The sequence below is a fragment of the Geotrypetes seraphini genome, chromosome 2 (assembly GCF_902459505.1).
Source record: "Geotrypetes seraphini chromosome 2, aGeoSer1.1, whole genome shotgun sequence".
Taxonomy (NCBI): domain Eukaryota; kingdom Metazoa; phylum Chordata; class Amphibia; order Gymnophiona; family Dermophiidae; genus Geotrypetes; species Geotrypetes seraphini.
In genome coordinates, this window is record NC_047085.1 from 181,484,971 (window position 1) to 181,509,337 (window position 24,367).

The window sequence follows — 24,367 nt, forward strand, 5'->3', positions numbered from 1 at the left end:
TATCTTACTTGTCTGTGCTTGTTCTCATCCCTGTTTTCTTTAGGGTCTGCTGCAAGGTCCATAAGAATAAATGCATGATAATGGCATTAGGTAATTTCATAAAGTCTTTTTGATGACTCCCTAGGCCCCTTGAGCAACCAGTTGAGAAATTTTTCATCATTGAGCTGTCTTTATCACCTCAGCTATTTTTCCTTTCATGTCCCATGAACCTCCCAGTGGTTTCAAGAAGTGCAACATGATCATGTCCCTCATGGACACCCATAATTGATGCCTGGGGCACGATCATATAAACTCTCTGGCTGACATTGAGTTAGTGGCAATCTAGCATTTTAGTTTTCCTACACCAGCCATCACCAACTAATTTAGCTTTGGGTGCTCACTACCAGGCCATGTCCAAGTACTGACATTGAATATATGGGGCTAATTGTATTTATGCTGACTTCTGGAGCCTTAGTGGGTTCTAGTCAATATACAGCTGAGATCCACTTAAGACATTTATGCCCTTTGCTCCCCCAATCTCCCCTTTCACCCCCTACTCAGGATAGGCACCTCCCGGGCAATGTTCCCTCTAATTTTTCATAGGCTGTGTGTGCAAAAAATTTCATCTGTGCGCATTTTAAAGAAAAACTAAATTTGTGTGCACTATAAAAATGATTGCCATAGGGCTTGTATTTGTGCTGACTTCTGGAGCCTAGGTGGGTTCTAGTCAATATTCAGCTGAGATACCCTTAAGACACTTATGTCCTTTGCTCCCCCGATATCCCTTTTCACCCCCTACTCAAGATAGACACCTCCTGGGCAATGTTCCCTCTAATTTTTCATAGGCTGTGTGCGCAAAAAATTCATCTGTGCGCATTTTAAAGAAAAACTAAATTTGTGTGCACTATAAAAATGATTGCCAGAGGGCCCAGAGTTAAGTTATGGGCATTTATGGGCAGGTCTTTGAGTTTAGCCTGAATTAACAAAACACAATGTAATTTTAGTTACACTTTATGTAACATAAAGTCTCATTTCAATAAACATAAATTATGTTTCATTGAAATGTTTCATTGAGCGCTACCTATAAATAAGGTATCATTGTACAGTGGTGCCTCACACAACGAACTTAATTCGTTCCAGGAGCAAGTTTGTTATGCGAAAAGTTCGTTATGTGAAACGCGTTTTCCCATAACAATACATGTTAAAAAAAATAATTCGTTCTGCAGCATAAAATATGCTAAGATGACATAAAAAAAGATAAATTTGTCAAAATGGTGAAAATGGTGGTCTTGCTGAGGCCAAACTCTTTGACGAGGTCACACTGTTTTACCCCCACATTCACTCCTTCTAATTATTTCCCGTTTCATTTCAACAGAAATCACCTTCCTGCTTTTTTTAGAAGCCATGATATATAAAAAATATTGAGTTTATCTTAAAAGGACGACTGTATACAGTGAGAGAGGGCAGTTAAGCGCAGTGACTAACGACTGCCTGCAGTGCCTGTGCGGAAGGATGCAATAAATCGGCAGCTCGGGCGACTTCGTTGTGTGAAACGAAGTTCGTTGTGTGAAACGAAGTTCGTTGTGTGAAGTTCGTTGTGTGAAACGAAGTTCGTTGTGTGAATCAAGACATGAAGTTCGTTGTGTGCAGCGTTCGTTGTGCGAGGCGTTCGTTATGCGAGGCACCACTGTACTTTATACTTAAAATTTAGAAAATAACAGCAATTTAGTTTTCAAAGTTTTTCTCTGCGATCTTTCATATTTATCCAGTCCGAATAAATTCTGTCAAGATCTGTTGAGCCTCCATCTTGAAGGTGATTCTTAACACGCATCAGCATTTCCAAATGCATTGTTTAGTCTTCAAATTGTTCATTAGACTAAAACCACGCTCACAATCTGAACTAGATGCTAAGAATGAGGCATCAGTGTCCATCAATTTTGCTAAATCTGCAAATTGATCATTCTGAAATGCAAATTTCATCATATCTGGAAAGCTGTTTATCATAAGAACATAAGAAATGCCTCTGCTGGGTCAGACCCGAGGTCTATCGTGCCCAGCAGTCCGCTCACGCGGCGGCCCAATCAGATTGCTTTTGATTTTTTTCTGCAACAAGGAATTTAAAGTCATTGTATTGCTGAATAATATAACACTTTCCTCAGAAGAAATTGTTTATACTTTAAACAAAGAGATCTGATATGTCCATTTCCGAAGTCAAAGTCGCATTGTGATATTGCTGTACAGTCAAAAGCAGATCATTCCTCAACTTCATTTTCAGGAAATCTTTCACCTAGATGAAAACATAGGATATTGATGAAGGTTAATATGGAATTAGTATCCACTGAAACTTTTTCTCCAGACCTCATCCTGTTGTCAAGAAAACTGTTGACTTTAACGGATGTAGCGGTATATAAGAAATAAATTACATTACATTACATTACTTCACTTAACCTTGTCGCCTAAGTATTGCATTCGAAGTTTGTTCAATTTACCCTGTGCAAGATGATAAGCTTCCAATGGTGTCAAACCATGTTTTTGAAATGCCATGGTTAAGGAAGCCAGTTCTGATAAGACATCATTCAAAACTTCAAGTGTAATATTAAATTGTTCACTGTTCAGCTTCTTATAGCAGTACTTTGCAATAGGATCATTATCTTTGTCTTCTTCAAAATATTTTAATGGGATCATAATTTCGAATAATTGCTTTAAGTGCAAAGTGTCTAGATAACCAGCGCACTTCATTCAGAGGTCTGAAAGCAATTGATTCACATTCAGATGCATCTGCTATTTCTTGAAATTTGCATCGTTTAGCAGAAGACCAACAGAACACCATGTACACAGTTCTCATTACAGTTTCTACTTCTTTCATCAATTTTACTTCTTTCCATGAATCAGAAAGTCCCAGATCTTCCCGATGTGCAACACAATGTTGCTGCACTAAATATGGAATGTCTTTTCTCAGCTGTGCTGCAACACCATCTATTTTGCCCAACATAACAGAGGCACCATCAGAGGTGAACATAACCATTTTATTAAGGTCAAGTTCATGTTTCGTATAGAATTCCCTAATTGCTGTTACTATTGATGTAGCATCACATGCTTCCAACTGTAGCATCCCACCAAATAATGTCCTATACTCATTTGAATTGACTGGCCGATACTTAAAGTAGAGTATTAAGTACTTGTTGACAGAAATGTCTGTGCTTTCATCAACAGTTAACGTATGATACGTTGCTAATTTAATGTCTGCCATATGATCATCTTGCACGATGCCATTGATAATTCCAGGAAATTCAAATGCATAGTTTTTGCTTCTCCAGCTATCAGGTAAACTAACATACTTCGCCATGTGCTCATTGATATCTTGAACAGAGAGCATTGAGATATTCATCTTAAAGGCCAGCACAACACTGTTGACAAGAACCTTAATTTCATCAGGACTGGAACGCTTCCCGTTCATTACTAATTTGCCTGTTTTCTTTTTTGGTTGGGCTTTCAAGCAACATGTTAACCAGTCCCCCTTAAATTTGGATTTTTACTTCTGAGTTTCCTAATACTGTCGGTATGAGATTTAATTGATAGATGGCGTTTCAGAAAGTCCAGTTTCCAAACATCATCCCATATTTTTCCAGTAGAGAATTTTCCAGTTGCTTTGGCTTCTTGACACAACTCCATCGTCTTCGTCATAGGTAAATATTTCACACAGTCGAACATGCATTGTATTTTGAGATTCCGGTGTCTCCGTTTCAACAATTTCTTCAAGCCATTCAGACCTAAAAAATGTTGCAGCTCTCTTGCGTTTTACACTTTTCACCATTCGCGGTGTAGACATTTTAAGAGTTATATCTGGTTGCAATTTAATAAACGAATACAGTTATACAACTGCAGTACCACGCTGCACACTACAATTCCACGAAATAAACAATATGGCAGAACTTCAGGAAGTCAAAGAATCGAAAGTGTTTCATATCCTATGGGCCATAGGCTATGGCCCTATGGGACAAGTGACGTGTCAAGTTCAACTGCCAAAGATAACAGAATCACGTGAATGACTTAAAATTTATATTATAGCGCTTCAATAAATGTGATAAATGGGAAATTGGAACAGCTGGTCTTCTGCAACATTTCATTTCAGCAGTGAAAATCATTTTAGGCAAAAATTTATTTTTTTGTGCGCGCTATTTTAATTTGTGTGCGCGGGTTCGGCAAGTTGTGTGTGCACGCACAAGCGTACAGCTTAGAGGGAACAGTGCTCCCGAGTGGTCCAGTCAGGGCTATGGGGACAAGAGTGAATTCCATTTGCTTCTTTCCCTAGGGGGCTGCCTTTGGAAAATAGCTACTGTGAACTCTTGAAGCAGCCTCCCAGTACTTCTGCTGAGGCTGCTTTTGTGGCAAGCAGCTGCTAGGGACAGGAGTGAATGGGGTTTGCTCCTGTTCTCATCATCCCCACTGGATCACCAGGAACTTCAGGTAGGTCCGAGGGGTAGACTGTAGACCCAGGGATTCTTGCCTTTCTTGAGAGGGAGAGGGCTTGGAAATTCTGTGATCTTCTGGAGGGGGCTGGGAAGAAGGGTCTTAAGCAGGGGATTGGAAGAACTGTGTGCTTCCGGGGGGGGGGGGGGGGCAGGTTGAGGGAGGAAGGAAGGACATGCCATCTTGGAGAAGGGGATTCTAAGAGGAATGGGTGACAGATCTTCATGTGCTTTGGAGAGGAAGCAGAGGGGAATTAGCACACTTAGGTTAAGACCTAGCAGTTATGTGGGTGCTAGCCCATATTCCATGCTGGCACCTGACACCATATTCTAAGCTGGTCATTCTGCTCTCCGGACCTTTTCGGAGAAGCTAAGTACTCTTGTTCTTTTTTATTTTGTTCTGTTTGAGCTAGCCCGGTTAATTTTGGATGCCACTTAACCCCTGGGTGGGGGATAGAAACAGCTGAACCAATTCACTGCATTTTAGTGATTTTTTTCATTCATTTATTCACTTCACCTTTCACTTTTAGCACATTTCTGCACTAGTTAAATTTAGGTGGGAAACCCAGGGATGTTTCACAAGTAATACCCTTTCTGGGTTTTGATTGTGACAGCTGGTGCTTTAGGGACTTGTTCCCGCTTCAAGCTGTGAGACTGAGGGTTTCTCACTCACATTAATTATTAATTGTAAATCGGTTTGTTTTGGTTTGGCTGCCTCTACCCTTCTTCCTGTTTTTGGGTCAGGGGAGACTTTTTGTTTTGGCACCTGCATAGAAACATGATGGCAAATAAAGGCCAAATAGTCCATCTAGTCTGCCCATCTGCAGTAACCATTATCTCTTTCTCTCTCCAAGAGATCCCACGTGCCTATCCCAAGCCCTCTTGAAAGCATTCATAAATTTAACTACTTTATCTATGCAGGTGCTGAATGGACTATTGCCAGCACCTGCATAACTGCCGGTTCTGCCCCCGTAATGCCACTGTGTGGCTCAGCATAAACATGGTTATCTTTTGTGCCAATATTCAGAAGCACTGCCCAGTTAAATGCCACTGAATATCATTAGCAGGACTGGAGAGCACAATGTTATGTGACATTTGAGCAGAACAGACTTGTTTCTTGGGGAGTATCTGCTTTGGTACGAACTGAGAAGGTACAGGATATTCCAGAGTGATGGGAGGTTGAGCCAAGAAAATGATAATGAGGCTCTACACAGATCTCATGGGAAGGGATTGATTACCCAAAAGTTCAGGAATGACGTGCTTATTTACTAGAAAGAAGATTACAGAGGTAAGTACCTAATCTTCCCATAACTCTGAAGCTAGATGCATTATGATACAGTCCATGGCAGTTGTAACATTTTTTTAGGTGTTTGGAGAAGATTCTTTGTTTCCTTTTGTGTTAGCTATTTTAGCTCAGATGAAATTAGCCTGTAGTAATGAATGAAGACTCATGTGTTTAAGACTTTCTTTTAAATAACCCTGGAGAGAGGTATGGACCATGGCTTTTCCTTATAAATGGTACATATAAACCTTTAAGTCAGCCAGTAGATGGTATTGTATGATGATTGTTTCTCTCTTATGCAAGTTTATGCCTTTTGGTTGTGGATATCTTAAAAACCTGACTAGTTGGGAGTCTTCACATGATAAGTTTTGTATCCATTGGTACAGGGCATTGTCATTTATAGAATATTTTTAAGATTTGTTTCAACTGGTTAATTTTTTTTTTCCATTTATGTAGTAAACCATTCAAAAACAGAAGCCTTGGAGCAATCTGCAGCATCTTTGGTAGAAGAGCAAAGCAACGGCTTTGGACAGCCTAAGAAGGAGATGAATGGTGGTGGCACAGTAAAGAGTGAATCTTGGGAGTTAAATGCAAATGATAAGGTACATGAGAGAGACTCCTTAACCACAACTGAGCACATTACAGAGGTGGCCAACACAAAAGATTTGTCTTTCACAAATTCACAAACTACTTCAGATCAAGAAGTTAGGACAGAAACAAACAAGCAACCTGACAAAAATACAGCAGCCAATGATTTGGATTTTGAGTTGTCCAGTGATAGTGACAACGAAGAAAACGCTAGAAAATCCACTTCTTCAGATAGTGAAAATGAAGAAAAGAGAAGCTGGAAAAAAACAAAGGCAGTGATTCAAGAAGCACTTCAGCAGCAAGCTCGCGTTGACATCAGTGAAGATAAAAATCAGAGAGAGAATAATTCTGGGGAAGAATCCTCAACTGCTAGTATAAAACCTCTTGAAAAGCAAACTGATCTTGGGGTTCAAGAAGAAAGTGAGCAAGATAGTTTTTGTGATTTAGGGAACGGATGTACAGATAAGAAAGAAGCAGAAACAGAGTCCCAAAATAGTGAGCAGTCTGGAGTAACAGCAGGTGAATCCTTAGACCAAAGCATGGAGGAAGAGGAGGAAGATGATGACACAGATGAAGATGACCATTTGATTTATCTGGAAGAGATTCTTGTTCGGGTACACACTGATTACTATAGCAAGTATGATAAGTACTTGAAAAAAGAAATCCAGGAAATACCAGACATTCGTAAGATTGTACCTGAACTGAAAAGGAAAGTACTGGAAGATGCCATTATAGCCTTTAGTGGACTTCATCCTACAAATTTTCCTGTAGAACGAACAAGGGAACATTATCATGCAAGAGCACTTGGGGCTAGGATAAGCAAGAATCTCATCTTGAATCCTGATGATCCTGACCGAGTAACCCACCTTATTGCTGCAAAGGCAGGTGAGTGCATTACTTTTATTCCTTGGTTACATTCTTGTGGCAAATCACTACTTGTAGTTTCTCACAGTGTCATATAGGAAAATAAAGAAGCTAAAAAAGTGTAAATTTTGTGTAGTAGTCTTTTGGCCAGCAGTTTCCTCCCACTTTTTCAGTCTTCAAGATCATTTGAAATCAGCCTGTGCTAGGCTATGCCATCATGAATCATTTGCTATTCCTCTGGAGTTTTTTCGTCATGTTTTTTTCCCTTTCTCCCTTAACTTTATCCCAGCAATTGCTGGGACCATCTCGGTACTGCTTATGGGTACTAATGGAAACGAATACATGGATCCTGAGTCTGGATACTAGATCTCATAAATGTGCTAAGAGAAAGGTAACCTCTCTTTTAGAATTGTGAATAATGTCTTTGCAGCATCCTTAACTGTGTCTGAGGAGCATAAAATTAGATTGTGAGCCTTCGGGACAGTAAGGGAATTTCTAAGTACCTATTTTACTTATAATTTTAATGCACCCTATTGTCTATTTTTCTGTAAACCGCTTAGAATCCTAATGGAGTTTAGCGGTATATAAGAAATAAATTACATTACATTACATTACATTAAAATGGGATCAGAAGTCAAACCCAGGTTTCCCACATAATTTGGCAACAATGTTAGTTTGCTGCTAGGCTGGCTCAATTGTCTCTCTTTAAAGTTGCAAGTGACTCTTCAAACAAAAGACATGAAACATGACATCTTTTTATCTTTGAGTCTATACAATATTTCTTGGGAAGCATAATATTCTGTTCCCTAAATAGCATATTGGTTTTCAGAGGAACTAAATGGTACAGCTTGTTTTCAGCACACAAACCATCTTTTCTGCCATCAGACGCATGAATTTCTCTTTGGGACTCATTTTCTAAAAAGAAAAATATTCAAAGAGTGGAATAAAGAGGTAGATGGACTTTTTTTTTCACCAAACCCTTCTAATTTGCTATTTTTGAAACCTGTTTCTATGGTGGTTGCAATGCTTCTAAATCTGAAGGGGGCATGTTGGGGTGTGGTTTGGGCGGGACTAGGGCGGAATTTGATTTGGGCGTTCTCCTGAAATAATTGGAACATTTTAGGAAACATCCAAAACACAATTTGGACGTTTGGGTCTAGACCTATTTTAACAACAATAAGTGCCAAAAAAGTGCCCAAACTCACCTGATGACAACTAGAGGGATGAAGACTTGATCTCCATACTCCCCAATATCACTGACTCCTTCCCACTCCCAAAAGATGTGAATGAAACAGTACATACCTGCTTGTATGATAGCTTCAAATGTTATGGCCAGTCCTAGTAGAGCAGCAAGTAGGTTCCTGGAGTAGCCTAGTGGGCAGTATAATCAACCATAAAGATATGGACTCAGGCCCATATCCCACTCTGACTGCTACACTTATGGTGGACTATGTGAGCCTTCCAGAACCCACTCAAATCCTTCTATATAGGTGACACCTAAGGCATAGGGTTTATTGGTGTGTGTTCAGCTGGGTCCAGTGGATTTGGGGGGCTCACCATACACTGTAAGGAGGTTATGGTGAAATGTGTACTTAGGATCTTTTTATGTGGAGTTAACTATAGAGCCCCCTAAGGTGAGTGCCCCACTGCTCTGCTGGAATACCTGTGGTGCCAATCTACTAAAATGCTGGCTCCTCCTACATCCTAATGACTTGTTTTATGCGATTTTCTTTTGGATGTGTGTTTTTTCAAAAATGATTCATAAAGATAGATGGACAAACACATCCGAGAAATGACCATTTTCAAAACAAAAATATTTTTTTGTTTTGAAAATGGTCATGTTCACTACTGGATTTTTGTGCATGTTAGCAAAATGTTTAATTAAATTTATTACTGTATTTTCACTCATATACCGCGCATCCGTGTAAAGCGCGCACACGGGTATAGCGCGCGGGAAACTAATTTATGTAAAGAAATTTTTATATACCGCGCACACCCGTATACCGCGCATGCCGCCCCGACTCTCCCGTCGCCGCCCCAACTCTCCTTTCGCCCGCCCCGACTCTCCTTTCACCCGCCCCAACTCTCCTCTGGCTGCCCTGACTCTCCTTTCGCCCGCCCCGACTCTCCTCTGGCCGCACCGACTCTCCTTTCGCCCGCCCCGACTCTCCTCTGATGTCAGAGAAAGGGCGGGACCACTGGAAGAGGAAGCAGCGCAGATGCAGGGCTCACAGAAGGGCCGGGACCGCCGGCAGAGGAAGCAGCAGGACAACGGTAGGAGCTTCTCCATGGTGGGGGTGGGTGGGGAGGCTGTGGGGGTGCGAGCAGTCCTTCGGGGTGGGGGTGCGGGTGTGAGTGTGAGTTGAGCAGTCCTTCGGGGTGTGGGTGCGAGGGCGAGTTGAGCGGTCCTTCGGGGTGGGGGTGCAAGCGGTCCTGCGGGGTGAATCGGATGTCAGGGGGAGGGGAACTATGTAAAAAAAAAAGTTGTAAAACGCGCTCACACGTATAACGCGCATGGTTATGCACGGTTTGTAAAATCGTGTATAACGTACGCGTTATATGCGTGAAAATACGGTAATTACGTTGCTTGGCTATCTAACAAAGTGTTCAAAGTCAGATACAGCACGGTAAAAATACAATAAATATTAAATTCACTGAAAGAATTGTTTAACTGTTTGTCTCTGAGATTTGTCTCTATAGTTAGTTGTTTTACTGTTTAATATTCTGTAACTAAGTTGTACACTGCTTTAAATGTTGTTGGGAAAAAATAGATTATGATCTTCTTAAATGAAAATAGCTAGATATTGTAAACTCTAAGGCAGAGTTTCTCAACTTCTTCAAGCCAAGTACCCTCTAACAAATATCAGCTGAGTACTTCCGCCCAAGCTGTGCCCCAGACCCACACAAGCTCCACCCCTGACCCCATCCCCATAATAATAGTACTAATTGTAATGCAATTTCTTACTTTAATTTTTCATATACACACAATATAATCTGTACACAGAGAAAATGTTAATTATTTATATTCGGTGTTTTTTTCAAAGAGGTCAAGGAAGATGACTTTAAAATATGCAAAGTCACCTCAGTAACAACTCAAAAAAAATAGACAAATGATAGGTCAAAATATAGACAGATATAAATTCTCAAAACTGACACCTTTTGATCACTAAATTAAAAATAAAATCATTTTTCCTACCTTTGTGATTTAAGGCTTTTTGTCACCTGCTTCGCGACCGAATGGTGCTGATCCGCACGGACAACCAGGTCATCCCTGTGCCAAGAAGCGATGCGTCTCTGGGATTGGGCCATCGGCTGCAACATATTCCTTTCGAGCAGTCTACATTCAGGGCCAGCACAATTGTCTGGCGGACAGGTTGAGTCGTCTTCTGCAGCCTCACGAGTGGTCCATCCATTCCTTGACCCTGCATCAAATGTTTGCTCGTTGGGGGACTCCGGATGTCGATCTGTTCACGTCCCCCCTCAATCACAAGTTGCCCTGCTTCTGCTCCAGGGTTTACACCCCTCTCAGACTCGCGGCGGATGCTTTTCTGCTGGACTGGACCTGTTTCTGTATGCGTTCCCTCCATTCCCTCTGATTCTAAAGACTCTCATAAGGCTCAAGTCCACGAGTGCCACCATGATTCTGATAGCTCCTCGGTGGCCCCAACAGCCGTGGTTCTCCCTTCTGTTGCAACTCAGTTCCAGGGAGCCTCTTCTTCTGCCTGTTTTTCCTTCTCTGCTTACGCAGAGTCGAGGTTCTCTACTTCATCCCAACCTTCAGTCTCTGCACTTAACGGCTTGGTTCCTCGAGACTTAATGCTCTCGTTCCAGTTCTCTCAACCTGGGCTGGACGTCCTGGAGGCGTCTCGGAAGGAGTCCACTTGCCAATGTTACCATCAGAAGTTGACCCGCTTTTCTTCCTGTTGTTCTACTCGACAGCAGGAGCCACTGTCTGCCTCCTTATCTGCTGTCCTGGATTATCTGTTACACTTGTCTGGCGCTGGACTCAAGTCCTCTTTGGTTCAAGTCCACCTTAATGCAATTGCTGCTTTTCATCAGCCAATTCACGGGAAGCCTATCTCTGTTCATCCTGTGGTTTCCCGCTTCATGAAAGGCCTTTTCCACATTCATCCGCCCCTTAAACCTCCTCCATTGGTTTGGGATCTTAACGTGGTCCTCACTCGCTTGATGAAACCCCCATTCGAGCCGCTAGCACGGGCTCACTTGAAGTTTCTTACTTGGAAGGTTGTGTTTCTTATTGCTCTCACTTCTGCCCGTCGGGTCAGTGAGCTTCAGGCCCTTGGTTGCAGACCCACCTTTCACTGTCTTCCATCATGATAAGGTGGTTCTCCGTATCCACCCTAAGTTCTTGCCTAAGGTGGTTTCTGCGCTTCACATCAACCAATCCATTGTTCTTCCTGTGTTTTTTCCGAAGCCCCATTCTCACCCTGGAGAACTGGCTCTGCATTCTCTTGATTGTAAGCATGCACTGGCCTTCTACTTGAAGAGCACCGCTCCTCATCGTTCTGCTCCCCAGCTGTTCCTCTCTTTCGATCCAAATTGCTTGGGTCACTCTGTTTCTAAGCGGACCATTTCTAACTGGTTAGCTGCTTGTATCTCTTTCTGTTACGCTCAGGCTTGCCTTGCCGGGTCGAGTCACAGGCCACAAGGTCAGAGCGATGGTGGCATCTGTTGCTTTCCTCCACTCAACTCCACTTGAGGAAATCTGTAAGGCTGCCACTTGGTCCTCGGTTCATACGTTTACCTTGCACTACTGTCTGGATACTTTCTCCAGGCGTGATTTTGGCCAGTCTGTTTTGCAAAATTTGTTCTCCTAAATTGCCAACTCTCCCTTCATCCCATTCTAGTTAGCTTGGAGGTCTCCCACATGTTGAGAATATGCTGCCTGCTTGTCCTGGGATAAAGCACAATTACTTACCGTAATAGGTGTTATCCAGGGACAGCAGCAGGCAGATATTCTCACAACCCACTCACCTCCCCGTGGTTGGCTTCTTTGCTAGCTATCTGAACTGAGGCCATGCTGAGGAGATGCATGCCCTAGGTTGGGCGGGAGGGGCCCGCGCACATGCGCGGGCCAATCGCAAGCTTGAAGGTCTTCAAGCAAGTCTGCTTGCGAAAACGTCCGCTAGGGGGCTCTGTCGGTGACGTCACCCACATGTTGAGAATATCTGCCTGCTGTCCCTGGATAACATGGTAAGTAACTGTGCTTTTCTGCCTTCTGCATGCTTTTTCTCCTCCGGACCTAATGTCCTTCCCCAACTAACATCTCTCTCTCTCTCTCTCCATGAGTCCAACTTTTCTGCCCCTCTTCTCCACTCCTCTTGGCAACATGTCTCCCTCTCTCTCTCACTGTCCATCTGTCTTTCTCTCATTCCCTCCCTTGCTACAAAGGTAGTGGGTAAAGAGAGAGAGATCCAGGGTGCATCTCTCCCAGCCCTTCTACTGCTACATCCAACATTTCTCACTCTCTCATCTCCTGGATCATGTGTAGCATTTTTCACTTCCTGAGTGACCATCAAGCGCCAGCTCTTTCTCCCAGATTGTGGATGCTGCCCAGTCTCTCCCATGCTCCTCTGCATAGCCACAGTGAGTGGTGGCAGGCTTGAGCCACTGAGATTCTTGAAAGAAGGTCTCACGCCAAGGCTCACTACTAGTAGAGCTCTGCATATCCACCAATCTGGGTGAAAGATCTGGCGCTTGAAGGCCAATAAGGAGCACTTCTACAAGGAAGTGCTCAGGATTGGCCATCAAGCTCCAGCTCTGTCTCCCTGATTGGTGAATGTACAGAGCTCTCCTTTGTGAGTGGCAATCAGCAACTGGTGCACTGAGGAATTGAAGAAGCTTAGAGGGAACATTGGAACAAAGGCCGGCATTTCTGTGGGAACCTTGGAGAACCAGCGTACATCCCTGCGGGAGTACCGTGGACTTGGGGGGATCCCTATGGGGTTCCCACAAGACCCATTCCCATGCAGACCTTTACTCTGTAAGCGTTTGTCACGGTTGAGGGAGATGCATTGGGACACTCTAACTTGTCCAAGGCTGGGTGTGAGCATGATTTCGCACGGAAGGGAATCCCTCTGCTGCGATCCCTTACTCCACACCCCAAAGGCCTCCCCCTCCCCTTGGTACCTCTTTGTAGAAAGTCTGGCTGGAGGGATGCTTACATCCTCAGGCTGGCAGGCCTGCCACACCAAAATGACAGGCCTTCCCCTTCCTGGTGCATTGTGGGAAGCACCAGGGAGGGGCCTAAGGCTCTGATTAGCTCAGATGTCTAAGGCCCCTCCAGTGCAAATCTTGGTGCCATTTTGGTGTTGCGAGCCTGCTGGTTAGAGAATTTAAGCATCTCTTCATCTGGACTTTCTACAAAGAGGTGTGGGGGTCTTTGGGGTGCAGGGTTTGGGGTCTAGAAGCTTGGAGGGAGTGGGGGGATTTGGAAGTTCCAGGGAGGGTTCCAGTGGGAGAAGTGGGCATCCCTCCTGCCAGGGGTCGGCGGTTCAGCTGCGCGGCAGGGGTGGCAGTGAGTGCTCAAGGGTTCTACTGCTCAAGGGATGGGAGGGATGGAAGCTGGGCAAGGGTTCTGCACGAGGGATGGGAGGGAGGGATGGAAGCTTGGCAAGGGTTCTGCACGAGGGATGGGAGGGAGGGAAGGATAGAAGCTAGGCAAGGGCTCTGCTGCATGAGGGATGGAAGGGAAGGATAGAAGCTGGGCAAGGGTTCTGCTACAAGAGGGATGGAAGGGAGGGAAGGATAGAAAAATGCTTTAGAGGGAAGGCACAAGGGGATGGGTGAGAGGGGAGGAAAGATGTTGCACATGTGGAGTAGAGAAAAGAAAGAGGAAGAATTGAGGTGAAGGAAAGGAAGGGAGAGATGATCATGTACATGAAAAAAAATAAGACCTACCCGAAAATAAGACCTAGTGTGTTTTTTGGCCCCAAATGAATATAAGACACTGTCTTATTTTCAGGGAAACACGATAGGTGGAGGGGTAGCATTGTTTACTTGGGACACAATTAAACTTTAAGGAATCACTGTCTCCTATATGAATGAATCAGAATCCCAGCTAGAAAAAGAGAAGTCAATTTGTCTGCTCATGGTATAATGAGCACCACGTAACAACACATCATTTGTGCAAGAACTCCTTGAGCTGATTACAGAGATGACTTTGAATTTTTAAAAGCTGGCGATCAAGGGAGACTTTATATATAGAAACTTTGGATACCACCATATCTGTCTTCCAAACTTGATGACAGCACTAGGATACATGGTAGAGAATGACACGGTGACAAAATTCATCACCGTTCCCATCCCCGCGGATAACCGCGGTAAACCATCTTCATGTCATTCTTTAAGGAGAGAAGGAAGAATCAGAGTATGAATGGCCACAACCACTGACTCTCAAGCTTTGCTTTGAAGAATGCTGGTGTAGAAGGACTGTGGCTGAAAAAGACACTAAAAAATGACATGGGATTATTTCCCGCGGTTATCCGCGGGGACGGGAACGGTGATGAATTTTGTCACCATGTCATTCTCTAATACAAGGTCAGAAGGCAAGAATCATACTCCAACCCTTGGAAGGCATTCTGTGGCATCCCACAGGGCTCCCCATTATCCCCAATCCTATACAATTTATTCATGGGCCACATCAAAATGGAAGATGAAACTATGCTATCATATGCCGACGACATCCTCCTCCTCCTCCTCATCCCCATAACCAATAACCATCCCAATATTGCCTTTGTATCCTCCAACATGACTCCTCCCTCACTGGGTAAAGACGTGCATTTAGACACCTGTGCCACTCGAGAGCCTACCTTTGGCATAGCAAACATTTGCTAAAACACTTGATCCAGAGGATACAGCCTAGTCATGGCTTTTGCCCCTTTGAGGGAGCTTTCCAGGACCTCCCAGGGCTCTGTAATCAGGAGTTTCATGTCTGGGTGCCTCAGAAAGGACATAGGCTGAGATTGGACCCTGCTCAAAAGAGAACACTGAGATAACTGAGGGGGTGAAAATGCAGCTGGCACCCTGTGAGACACCACTGAGTCTCCTATGGATGCCTAACAGCTAGCACTCAAAACCCTGCCAAGCAGTAGGTGAGTAACGCTAACCATGGATGGCCCCGAACATAAGAATAGCCTTACTTGGTCAGACCAATGGTCCATCAAGCCCAGTAGTCCGTTCTCACAGTGGCCAGGTCACTAGTACCTAGCCTAAACCCAAACCCTGCCCGAGCTCCAAACATGCTTCTGCTGGCTAGCTAACAGGTACCACAAGGGATTGGCCTGTCAGCTGCAGACTACCATCTGCTTCTTCTCCACACAGGTAGAGCTGGACCCACAAACTGAGAAGCTCCACGCACTGAAAACCGAAGACAATCCGAAAATAACTCAAAGAAAATAGCAGAGCAGAACAGAAACACTCCTTCTAGGCTCACGTGCAGAAGGGGAAAAACTGTAGATGGCAGTAGAGCTCTCGGTGAAATAGGAGAAAGACATAAAAGGCCTGGAGTAGATTCCTTCTGCAGAAGCTCATGGCCATGGGGAGATTAACCGCTTGTCCAGAATGACACATCTATTGCACTAGAAAAATGAAGTTGATGATGAAATCTACTGTAGGGGCATTTAATTTTCGAAAGGGCAACTATGATAAAATGAGAACAATGGTTAAAAAGAAGCTAAAAGGATCAGTTGCAAAGGTTAGGAGTATAAACCAGGTGTGGATGTTATTTTAAAATACCATCGTGGAAGCCCAGACCAAATGTATTCCATGTATCAGCAAAGGTGGAAAGAAAAGGAAACGAGCCAGCGTGGTTAAAAGATGAAGTGAAAGAGGCTATTAGAGTAAAAAAAAAAATCCTTTAAAGAATGGAAAATGAATCCGAATGAAGAAATTAAGAAGAAGCACAAGCATTGGCAAGATAGATGCAAAGCATTGATAAAGACAGCTAAGAAAGAATATGAAGAGAAACTTGCAAAAGAGGCAAAAACTCATAGCAATTTTTTTAGGTACATCAGAAGCAGAAAACCTGTGAAGGAATCTTTGGGACCGTTGGATGATCAAGATGCAAAAGGGGCGCCCAGGGAGGTCATAGCGGAAAGACTGAATGAATTCTTTGCTTCAGTCTTTATGGAAGAAGATGTATGAGATCTACCTGAACCGGAAATGGTTTTCAAGGGTGATGATGCAGAGGAACTCAAAGAAATCTCGGTGAATCTGGAAGATGTACTAAGCCAAATTGACAAGTTAAAAAGCTAGCTATTGATTCTGCACACTCCAGCTAGATTTCTAAGATCTCAAAATCTACTTTTTGTTCCCTCCCTCAAAACTTTTCATATTTGACTTACCACTTCATTTGCCGTTACCCCAAATCTGGAACTCCCTGCCCTCTTATCTGAGGGAAGAATCAAATATTGATGAATTTAAAGGAGCATTAAAAAGCTTCCTCTATAGAGATACTTTTACTCCATAATTCAGGACTCTTACAATCTATGAAAAGGCATCTCTCAACTGACTTTCTCCTACCCCTTTGTGTTATCCTTAGCTGGGGGAGGGAGGTTTTCTAAAATATTATATTTCATCCTCTACTCACTTGTTTTCCGTTTGTCTGTGGATCTTGTCCATGTTTTGGTTCTCGTTAATTATTTTAATTTTGATCCCCTCAATTTAATTGTATTGTATATCGCCTAAAATGTTAAAATGCGATTAATCAAATTTTTAATTAAACCTTGAAACCTTGAACATGCAAATGGACAACCTCAGCAGACAGATATTGGACCTGGGAGAGTGGTTGTTGGTAGAGAATGACTTGGGACAAATTTGTCCCTGTCCCTGCAGGAACTCAATTTCCTCATCTCGTTCCCATGAGTATTGTCACTGTCATTGTTCCTGCCCCATTCCTGTAAGCTCTGCCTTAACCACACAAGCCTTGAACACATATATCCATTTTGACTTTAATTGAACATTGGACAATTGATTTTAAACTTAAACATAATCCAGAAAAAACTAATGGCCTCTTTCACAAAGCCGCGCTAGCAGCTACTGCGTGGCAACAGCCCCGAAGCCCTTAAAATCTCTATGGGCTTCGGGGCTGCTAGCGCGGCTTTGTAAAAGAGGCCGTAAGTTTTCTCTTGCAAGTCCTACTGATAAAATCAAAGATATAGAATTACATCTAAATGGTCAGAGTTATTCCATAGTTCCTTCCATTAAAATTTTTGGCTTAACCTTAGACCATTATCTAACTTTAGAAGATCATACTGACTTAATGGTTAGAAAATGTTTCTTTGTATTATGGAAACTTCGGGCCATTAAGAAATACTTTGATATTGCTGCCTTCAAATTACTAGTACAATCTTCAGTCCTGTTTATTCTCGATTATTGTAATATAATATATTTGGGATCTTCTAAAAAGCTTCTTAAAAGATTGCAAATAATTCAGAACTCGACTGTCAGGTTAATTTTTGGTCTGAAAAAACACGATCATGTCAGCCCTTGTACCGTCAATTACATTGGCTGCCAGTTGAGGCAAGAATAATGTCAAATTTGCTTGCATCTGCTTTAAAACATTGTTTGGTCTAGCTCCAGCCTACCTTGCCTCTCATTTTGAATTTCATAAAAGAATTAAATCAGTTCGGATCAGTCGTTTGTTTGCTTATCCATCCATAAAAGCTTGCTGTTATAAGAGATATTTGGATAAGATACTTGCTTTTCAGGCAGGAAAAGCGAACAACTGGCTGGGTAAGATTGTACCGCTGACTGAGTCGTACCATCTGTTTAGGAAATTATTGAAAACACATTTATTTGAAAAATTTATTAATTGATAGTATCTGATCTTTTTGTATTTTCCTATGATTGTCCAGTTCTCTTTGTTGTGAACCGCCTAGAACTTTGCGGTAGGGGCGGTATATAAAAATAAAGTTTATTATTATTATGATCATTATTATTATTTTAAAGTGTTTGAGGCTTGTGCAGAAGAGGATGGAGCTTGCAGGAATGGGGCAGGGACAGGAAAAGAACTCGCGGGGACGGGACTTGAAAATGAGTTCCCTGCGGGGACGGGGAAAAATTTGTCCTCGTGTCATTCTCTAGTTGTTGGCCCCGTAGGCGTTCTAAGACATTGTCAAATGAATTTCGATCTGATGGCAATGGCATGCAACAAGAAAGCATCTCAGTTTTTCAGTCAAAGATACGAGACTAGAAGTGCAGAGCTGAATGCCATGGTGCAATCGTTGCTGGTCCGGACTGCTATATTTTTCCTGCATGGCCTCTGATAGGCAGGGTGGTCTTTCGCATAGCATCTCGATCAATTAGGATAATCCTCATGGCCCTAAATTGGCCCAGGTATCTTTGGTATGCAGATCTAGTTTGCCTACAAGTGGATGAATGTTTCCAGCTCCAGGTGTATCTGCACTTGCTCATAACCAGGGCTGATTGCTCTAGAAGATCTGGGTTGCTTTGGTCTTACAGCATGGCTCTTGAGCGCGCAGCGCTAGCCAAGAAAGAATATTCAGAAGTGGTACTACCACCTACTGAAGGCCAAGAAACCATCCACTCTTTTGGCATTTGCAAAGGCATGAGATATTTTTCATCCTTGCTACAATGACAGTCTGGAGCCCAACAAAGCCCCAATATTATTGGTACTGGCCTTCCTTCAAGGGGGCCTGGTCAAGGGATTAGCACAAAGCACACTGACAGCAGATGTAAATTCTCAAAATTGACATAATTCAATCACTAAATTTAAAAATAAAATCATTCCCCCCTACCTTTGTTGTCTCCCTCCCTCCCTACCTTCTGGCCTGCTCCCGCCTGGCCATTTTATGCCGCCCCGGTATTATCTTCGGGCCGGCTCCCTCTTCCTCACTGATGCAGTGCACGGGGCTGTGGGCAGCGGCTCCTTGTGTGACCCGTGCTTCATCTGGAAACCTTCCCTCTTGACGTTGTAACGTCAGCGCGTGGGAGCCGCTGCCTGTGGCTTTGTGCGCTGAATCAGTGAGGAAGAGAGAGCTGGCTCGAAGATAACGCCACATCGATCGCACCGTGGACTGGCGGTTGAAGAACACTGTTTTGGGCCTGATGCACGTGCTGGCCCTGTGGACTGGCAGGAAATTTCTGTGGACCGGCACCAGTCCACGGACCGGTGGTTGAAGAACACTGCTCTAGAGCACGAAGTATGATTCTTAATGTTTTATATTGAAGCTTTGGAAACATTCATTGCATTCCAACACCTGGTAATTTGTGTCACCTTCCATTCTGGGGGAGGGGAGGGAATAGGAGGGATGATAGTAATATGTAAGGAATTACTTGAATTGTATATTTGCTTCATTCATTCATTACAATGTTATAATTGGTAATAAAAACAATGGGGGGAAGGGAAGGAGGAAGGGGGGTAGAGTGTATAGAGGTATGAAATAGGTCATATGGAAATATATTTTGGAGGAATGATAGTAATATGTATGGAAAAATTAAAATTGTGATTATAATTGTAAAGAATATCTTTTTGTATTATATTATTGTATATTTATTTGATTCCTTCAATAAAATGTTATAAATTAAACAATGTATTTGTAAATGCTGTAAACAGCATAGAACTTCACGGTTTTGTGGTATATAAATAAATTATTATTATTATTATTCCTTAAGGTACAGATAGCAGGCCTGGCTTGCTTTAGAGGTCAAAAGAAGCAAATCCCCCTTGCTGCTCATCCAGACATTATTAGAGTCTTCAAAGGAGCCCTGAGGCTCAGGCTACCAGTCCAAGATCCCTTCCCTTCCTGGAATCTCAACATCATGTTGGAGCAGGCCTGCACTACTCTGGCCCTCAAGGGCCGAATCCTGTTGGGTTTTCAGGATTTCCCCAGTGAATTTGCATGAGATCTATTTGCCTGCACTGCTTCCATTGTATGCATATTGATCTCATGCATATTCATTTGGAAAATCCTGAAAACCTGGCCTGGCGAGGGCCAAAGTTGGGCACCTCTGTGTTAGAGGGTCTTCAGAGTGCCCCGTATGAGCCTTTTGAGGAAGTTTCTCTCACGGATCTTATGATCAAAGCGGTGTTCCTATTTGTAATTACCTCAGCCAGAAGAGTCAAAAATTCAAGCTTTGTCTTGCAGGGAATTGTTTCTGATGATCACAGAAATGGGAGAGACCTTGAGTACAGTACCTTTCTTTTTGCCAAAGATTGTTTCAGCATTTCACATCAGCCAGAAAGTGAGACCACCAGCCTTTCAACCTATGGGTTCTAAGAAGAAAGATAAGACTTTAAAGCTGCTGGATGTCTGCAGAGTTCTCTTACATTACTTGGAAATGACTAATAAGTTTCATCTATCAGACCATCTCTTCTTCCTAACCAAAGAGTCAACCTGAGGCAGACTAACCTCCAAGGCCATCATTTCCCAGTGGATTCGGACAGCAATCTCCTTCACCTGCGTTGTCTGTTGAAAACATGCTACCAACCTTTCAACCTATGGGTTCTAAGAAGACAGACAAGACTTTAAAGCTTCTGGACATCTGCAGAGTTCTCTTACATTATCTGGAAGTGACTAATAAGTTTCATCTATCAGACCATCTCTTCTTCTTAACCAAGGAGTCAACCCGAGGCAGACCAACCTCCAAGGGCCACCATTTCCCAGTGGATTCAGACAGCAATAAGACCAAAAGTATAGCCTATTGCTAAACGGGAAAAAAAAGTCTATCTGTTAAGAACTAATAGTATAGCCTATTATATTGTTTATTGTATTGCCTATTGTATAGCCTATTGTAAAACCTATTATTAAACAAAAAGTTACTGGTCCTTGCACTGCACAATAAGTATAATCTAGCTACTGCATGACAAATCAAACTAGTGATAAGACTAAAAGTATAGCCTATTGCTAAACTGAAAAAAAAAAGTCTATCTGTTGTTAAGAACTAATAGTATAACCTATTGTATAGCCTATTGTATTGTTTATTGTATTGCCTATTGTATAGCCTATTGTAAAACCTATTGTTAAACAAAACTTACTGTTAATCAAAACGTTACTGCACGATACGTTTAACTAGATACTGCATGACAAATCTAGCCAGTAATAAGACCAAAAGTATACTGCACAACAAGCCAAGCTAGTGATAAGACAGCTACTGCGCAACGAATCAAGCTAGTGATAAAGACCAAAAGTATAGCCTATTGCTAAACAAGCGTATCTGTTGCATGACAAGTCTATCTATTGTGGCAAGTGAGAAACTCAGACACATACAATTAACTAACTAGTAAACACCAAACACATACAGTTAACCGACTAGCAGGCGGGCCTGAGCAAACACACGGCAAGTGAGAAACTCAAGAATGGCAGGGAGAGCTAGAAGCAACAAGACTGCAATCAAAACCGGCGTTCCGATCACTGAAGAGATCTAGAAGATGGCCACAGTTTCCGTACAGACAGAGGATGACCAAGGACAGATGACAGAAGTCTCTGTGCAGACCGAAGTTATACCGCAGCTGAAGACTTCAATCTCAGTGCAGATAGAAGAGTTCGACCAGCAACAACCTGACAGAAGCTGATGTGCCTGAGGGAAGAAATGGAGCGCCTGAGAAGCATCCGGGAAGATGAGGCCTTCATCGATGGAGTCCTCCAGGAGTTGTCCCAAGTCTCCGAACAGGCGCAAGGAGACAAGATCATCTTTGAGACGCCCAGACCTGCAGCCTTGGAAGAACCAATTGGGGTGCAAGAAGAGGTTAGAGATGCCGACTCCTGGCAGCTAGTTCCTCTTCAAGCAAACACAGAAGGCCTTCCTCTTACGCAATCAGAACAGCTTTACATCAACCCCACGGATCACCTTGAAAAACAGGTTCCAGCTTCTACAGGTTGGACCTGCCTACAACTTCCAGGAGGATTCCCAGCAGGAAGATCATCTACCCCCAAAGATCAACCACCCCCGAGGATCAGCTACCCCCGAAGAAGCGCAAAGTGGTAGTCATTGGGGACTCCCTGCTACGAGGCACCGAGGGACCAATATGCAGACTGGATTTACAATCAAGAGAGGTCTGTTGTCTGCCAGGATCCGGAATATGACCACCTGCTTAGAAAGACTGATCAAGCCCCAAGACCACTACCCAATGCTCTTCATGCATGCCGGGACGAACGACACCGCCAGGAACACCCCGGAGAAGATATCTAAAGACTTTGGTGCCCTAGGTGAGAAACTGAAGCGGATGGAAGTGCAGGTGGTCTTCTCCTCAATCCTTCCAGTGAGAGGCAAGGGAAGAACCAGGGAAGATCGAATCCAGAGGACCAATGAATGACTACACGGATGGTGCAGAGAGATGAACTTCGGATTCCTGGATCATGGAGAGGCACTTCAAGGACTATAGGGATCAGACGGGCTTTACCTGACCAGAAGAGGAAGGATCTTCATTCATCCCCTGTGGCTTTGTAAGTAGTCAATTAGATAATTGTTCACTCATAGTAAATTATATAGAAAAGATAATAACTTAGCTTTTTTTCTTTTTTTATTAATTGTGTTGCACTGCTTTCTCTAGCGGTCAGCATATATCGCTCCCCTGCCGACGCGTTTCGCCTATCTTTGTCAAGGCATGGGGTCTAGGGAAAACACAAAAATCATGCAATTAAAATCTTAGAATGGTATACTCTAAAACAGACTACAGTGGTGCCTCGCATAACGAACGCCTCGCACAGCGAACGCTGCGCACAACGAACTTTATGTCTTGCTCCCTACAACGAACTTCGTTTCACACAACGAAGTCGCCCGAGCTGCATCCTTCCGCGCAGGCACTGCGCTTAACTGCCCTCTCTCCGCCTGGCTCCCTCTTGCCCCCCCGACTCCCCGACACGATCGGGGCAAAAAGGAGCCCAAGCCCTCTTGCCCCGCCGATTCCCCAACTCCCCGACAATATCGGGCCAGGAGGGAGCCCAAGTCCTCCTGGCCACGGCGACCCCCTAACCCCACCCTGCACTACATTACGGGCAGGAGGGATCCCAGGCCCTCCTGCCCTCGACGCAACCCCCCCCTCCCCCCACCGACCGCCCCCCCCCAAGAACCTCCGACCGCCCCCCCAGCCGACCCGCGACCCCCCTGGCCGACCCCCACGACACCCCCAACCCCCTTCCCCGTACCTTTCTGTAGTTGGCCGGACAGACGGGAGCCAAACCCGCCTGTCCGGCAGGCAGCCAACGACGGAATGAGGCCGGATTGGCCCATCCGTCCCAAAGCTCCGCCTACTGGTGGGGCCTAAGGCGCCTGGGCCAATCAGAATAGGCCCGGGAGCCTTAGGTCCCTCCTGGGGGCAGGGCCTGAGGCACATGGTCGGGTTGGGCCCATGTGCCTCAGGCCCTGCCCCCAGGAGGGACCTAAGGCTCCCGGGCCTATTCTGATTGGCCCAGGCACCTTAGGCCCCACCAGTAGGCGGAGCTTTGGGACAGATGGGCCAATCCGGCCTCATTCCGTCGTTGGCTGCCTGCCGGACAGGCGGGTTTGGCTCCCGTCTGTCCGGCCAACTACAGAAAGGTACGGGGAAGGGGGTTGGGGGTGTCGTGGGGGTCGGCCAGGGGGGTCGCGGGTCGGCTGGGGGGGCGGTCGGAGGTTCTTGGGGGGGGCGGTCGTTGGGGGGAGGGGGGGTTTGCGTCGAGGGCAGGAGGGCCTGGGATCCCTCCTGCCCGTAATGTAGTGCAGGGTGGGGTTAGGGGGTCGCCGTGGCCAGGAGGACTTGGGCTCCCTCCTGGCCCGATATTGTCGGGGAGTTGGGGAATCGGCGGGGCAAGAGGGCTTGGGCTCCCTTTTGCCCCGATCGTGTCGGGGAGTCGGGGGGGCAAGAGGGCTTGAGCTCCCTTTTGCCCCGATCGTGTCGGGGAGTCGGGGGGGCAAGAGGGCTTGAGCTCCCTCTTGCCCCGATCGTGTCGGGGAGTCGGGGGGGCAAGAGGGCTTGAGCTCCCTCTTGCCCCGATCGTGTCAGGGGTGCCAGGGACCACACGGAGTCACCCACCGTACCACCCGATTCGGGTAAGCGCAGGTATCGGTGGGTGGCTTATTTGCGGGGGGGGTGCCTTATTTTACATTTTTTTCTAAAAAGGGGGGGCTGTCTTATTTGATGGCCCTGCCTTATCATCGGGGAAACACGGTAGAAAAAAAAAAAAAATGAACAGTTAAGTCCCAGTTTTTGCCGCTGAGACTC

General features: G+C 44.5%; 1 protein-coding gene across 9 annotated transcripts in view; it reads left to right on the forward strand.

The window, feature by feature from the left end:
* Nucleotides 1–24,367, forward strand: part of CTDP1 (CTD phosphatase subunit 1) — a 287,209-nt gene that overhangs the window by 121,877 nt on the left and 140,965 nt on the right. For all 9 annotated transcript variants that reach the window (XR_004538415.1, XR_004538416.1, XM_033934443.1 and 6 more), the window contains exon 8: nt 6,187–7,203. Coding sequence is in view for 7 of the 9 variants with exons in the window: in XM_033934443.1 (XP_033790334.1) it covers nt 6,187–7,203 (1,017 nt within the window). In the remaining 2 variants the exon portion in view is untranslated. The remainder of the gene's footprint in view (nt 1–6,186; nt 7,204–24,367) is intronic.